Source organism: Cheilinus undulatus, linkage group 23 (genome assembly GCF_018320785.1).
Source record: "Cheilinus undulatus linkage group 23, ASM1832078v1, whole genome shotgun sequence".
NCBI classification, from domain to species: Eukaryota; Metazoa; Chordata; class Actinopteri; order Labriformes; family Labridae; genus Cheilinus; species Cheilinus undulatus.
This window is the reverse complement of record NC_054887.1, coordinates 23,793,137-23,796,232: the sequence shown is the minus strand read 5'-3', so window position 1 is coordinate 23,796,232 and position 3,096 is coordinate 23,793,137. Positions and strand designations below refer to the sequence as shown.

At 44.2% G+C, this 3,096-nt stretch overlaps 1 protein-coding gene across 1 annotated transcript; it reads left to right on the top strand.

The window, feature by feature from the left end:
* Positions 1 to 1,545: 1,545 nt before the first annotated feature.
* spi2 (Spi-2 proto-oncogene) lies at positions 1,546 to 2,705 on the top strand. Its single transcript, XM_041781358.1, has 4 exons — positions 1,546 to 1,551; positions 1,634 to 1,718; positions 1,794 to 1,850; positions 2,398 to 2,705. Exons 1-4 carry the CDS (start codon positions 1,546 to 1,548, stop codon positions 2,703 to 2,705), a joined length of 456 nt encoding a protein of 151 aa, XP_041637292.1.
* Positions 2,706 to 3,096: the final 391 nt, after the last annotated feature.

Below are 3,096 nucleotides of genomic sequence, written 5' to 3'. Positions count from 1 at the left end.
GTAAAGGTTAATGGTGTATAGTTATTGTAAAATGTTTCAAAATTTCCTCCTTTACATGTGACCATTTGCAAAAATCAAGCAGTAATTATACATTAAAATTAATAATTATTTAAAGTTAACAAATCATTATTAACCTGTATTTTTCTCAAGCAATGTTTTCTTAATTTCAGGATTTATACTAAAACACACATATCGTAAAGTTCAGGTTAGGGGGGCAGGGGGCAGCCCAGATGGGCATGAGGATTCAAGAGGGCACCTGGTAAGCCCACCAGGAGAGTAGGCCGGGCCTGGAGGGCTGCCAGTATGGAGCAAGGAGATGAGGTCTGGATGGCCTCTGACGGAAAACGGGAGCTTGGGTCAGCCGGACCTCCAATGGGGACTCAGGGGAACCAGGGTGGACAGGGTGCAGGAGGTGGGAGGCACTCAGTCGGGACAGGGTGCAGGAGGCACTCAGCTGGGACAGGATGCAGGAGGCGCTAAGCTGGGACAGGATGCAGGAGGCACTAAGCTGAGACAGGAGGCTGACAGTGCTCAGCGGGGACTGGAGGCTGACTTCGCTCAGCCTGGCAGGATGCAGGAGGCGCTCAGCTGGGACAGGAGGCTGACGGTGCTCAGCCGGGACAGGTGACATGGGGCTCTGCGGCACTGCAAACAGGATGGGGCACTGGGGGCTTGAGGCCTGGGCGGGGATACCGGCTGCTGAGGCTTGGGATGGGAGGCAGACTGCTTAGGCATGAGCTGGTGAGGCTTTGGCTGCTGAGGCATGGGCTTGGATGCTGGTTGCTGAGGCTCTGGGCTGGGACTGTTGAGCGAGGATCAATAGATACAGTGAGACTGATGAACCAGAAACCGGAAGTTGTCCTGGGGTATGTCGACTGGGTGTCCTTTGACGACCTCCACAATGGCCAAAACGGTCCATTTATAAAATGGCTCCATTTTAGCTCAGTTCATTCTGTCATAAAGTGGCCAAAACAAAAATGGACCCTAGTGCAGATCTAACAAAATTAAAACATAATTTTTTAGAATAAAAGTCTGAGTAAGAATAGATAGATAGATAGATAGACAGACAGACAGACAGACAGACAGATAGACAGATAGACAGATAGATAGATAGGTAGATACTGACATTTTAATCTAAAATCTAATTCATGAATGTTCTTTTACTAAAATGTGTTGTAAGAGTTGAAAGATTTGGCAGCATCTCCATTGTAGTAAAATATTACAACAACCCTGAGAAAAAAAAGTGACATTCAGACACATCCTTTGAGAAAAATATGGCGTTGAAGAGTGTTTTTTCCTGAGGAGGGAATAGCTGCTGCCCGCAGGCCGACTCTTATCTGCTGCAGCGGGGAGGATGTGGTCAGTGCTGGGGTGCTTTGTTGATGGGTTGTTGGTGTCGAGGCTTTGTGGGATGGGGGTCACTTTCCTGTGAGCACTGGAGAAGAGAACACATGGCAGTGTGCAGGCTCCTGTTTGGGGGGTGGATGGGTATAAGAAGAGTCTGGGGTCTGGAGGAGTCAGACTGGAAGGAGACGAGACTTAAACATGATGGTAAAGAGCTGAAAAGAATGACAATCTTTAAAGATGTGAAATTATGATGAATTCTCTGATTTTGAATTCTTTTCTTTTGTAGGATTTTTACATGGACCCTCATTCTGACTTGGAGGTGATTTTGGACTTCCTTGAGGAGTACTACAGACAAAACACAGGAGAAATAGGTAAGAAGAAAGCACAAGACTTTAAATAAAATACTCAATGTTGAATTTTATCTCTAAATTTTTGCTTTTTTGCAGCAGAAAAGGTGAACTGGGCGGCAAATGAAGGGTCATGTGAGCAACCCTGGATGCACAGTGAGCCACCTGTAAGTTTTAAGTCCTTTTCTCCACATAAAAAGCTGAAATACTGATCTAAAACGCCTTTACAGTCGTTCAGGATTGTAATTTTCTCTTCTTCCTTTCATCATTAATCACCAAACCTGCACTTTAGCCTTTACCGGCACACAACGCCCCACCACCATTCAATCAAAACACAACAGCATTATTGTCTGAGCCAAACTTTGTATCAACACGGCAGCCGCCCAAAGCAGCAGAGAGAGGTGAGTTCTCCTTTTTCTGGTCACTAGATACTGTTAAAGCCTTGTCTGCTTGTAGCCTGAGGGCAACAAAACAAAGAGAGCAAATAAGAGACCTTCCCTTTACTGTAAAACAATGGCACTGTGCACTGAGTAGCTGTTTTTACATATCTATCAGATAACCGCAGTGTTTACTGCTCTACTCGCCGCATCCCAACAGTGAAGAGATTTTCTGGGAATTGCTGCATTTGAGGAAATGATGAAATATTTACCAAGCAGCTTTAACTGTTTGATTTGAAATCCCTTAATTCCATTTTCTGTCACAGGTAGAAAGGTGCGACTCTTCCACTTCCTCTTTGAGATGCTGGAGGATCCAAACATGGCCCACTGTGTCTCCTGGGTGCCAGCGGCCGCCGGCGTCTTTCGCTTCTCCTCCACCAATAAGGATGAGGTGGCGGCGTTGTGGGGGCAGAGGAAGGGCAACAAGAGGCCGATGACGTACCAGAAGATGTCCCGCGCCCTGAGGAACTACGCCAGATCTGGAGAGATCTTCAAGGTGAAGAAGAAGCTCACCTACCAGTTCAGCCGAGACACCCTGGCACGACTGCAGAGCTGTCATAAAGGAGGAATCTAACAAGGACTTCTTTTGTGTATATTATTATTATTATAGTGTTTTTTATTCCATATCTTATGATAAAATGCTGTATTTTCTGCTTTCCCATTTTTTAAACTATCATTTTTGTATTTCTCATTTACATATAAGCATTGAAAACTCATTTTTCTTGAAGTTGGAGCTTGTATGACGTTTTCTTTGTAACGAAGGAATAAAAAAGAAATGTTTTACTCTGCTATTCTTTCATAATTTTTTGTATCTGTATCTCATCAAATTGAAAGTGAAACAGAAAAGTTAATTATGCACTAATAGCATCAGAAATACAGCTGAAACTACACGTTTATATACACTCCATAAAAAGACACCTAACCTTTGTTTTCTTACCGTCAGACATTAAACCAGACAAAACTTT

Excerpts from the sequence above, each read along its gene's own strand:
- spi2 (XM_041781358.1), top strand. Across the intron at positions 1,719-1,793 it reads ACAAAACACAGGAGAAATAG|CAGAAAAGGTGAACTGGGCG; the intron begins GTAAGAAGAAAG and ends GCTTTTTTGCAG. Across the intron at positions 1,851-2,397 it reads TGAGCAACCCTGGATGCACA|GTAGAAAGGTGCGACTCTTC; the intron begins GTGAGCCACCTG and ends TTTCTGTCACAG.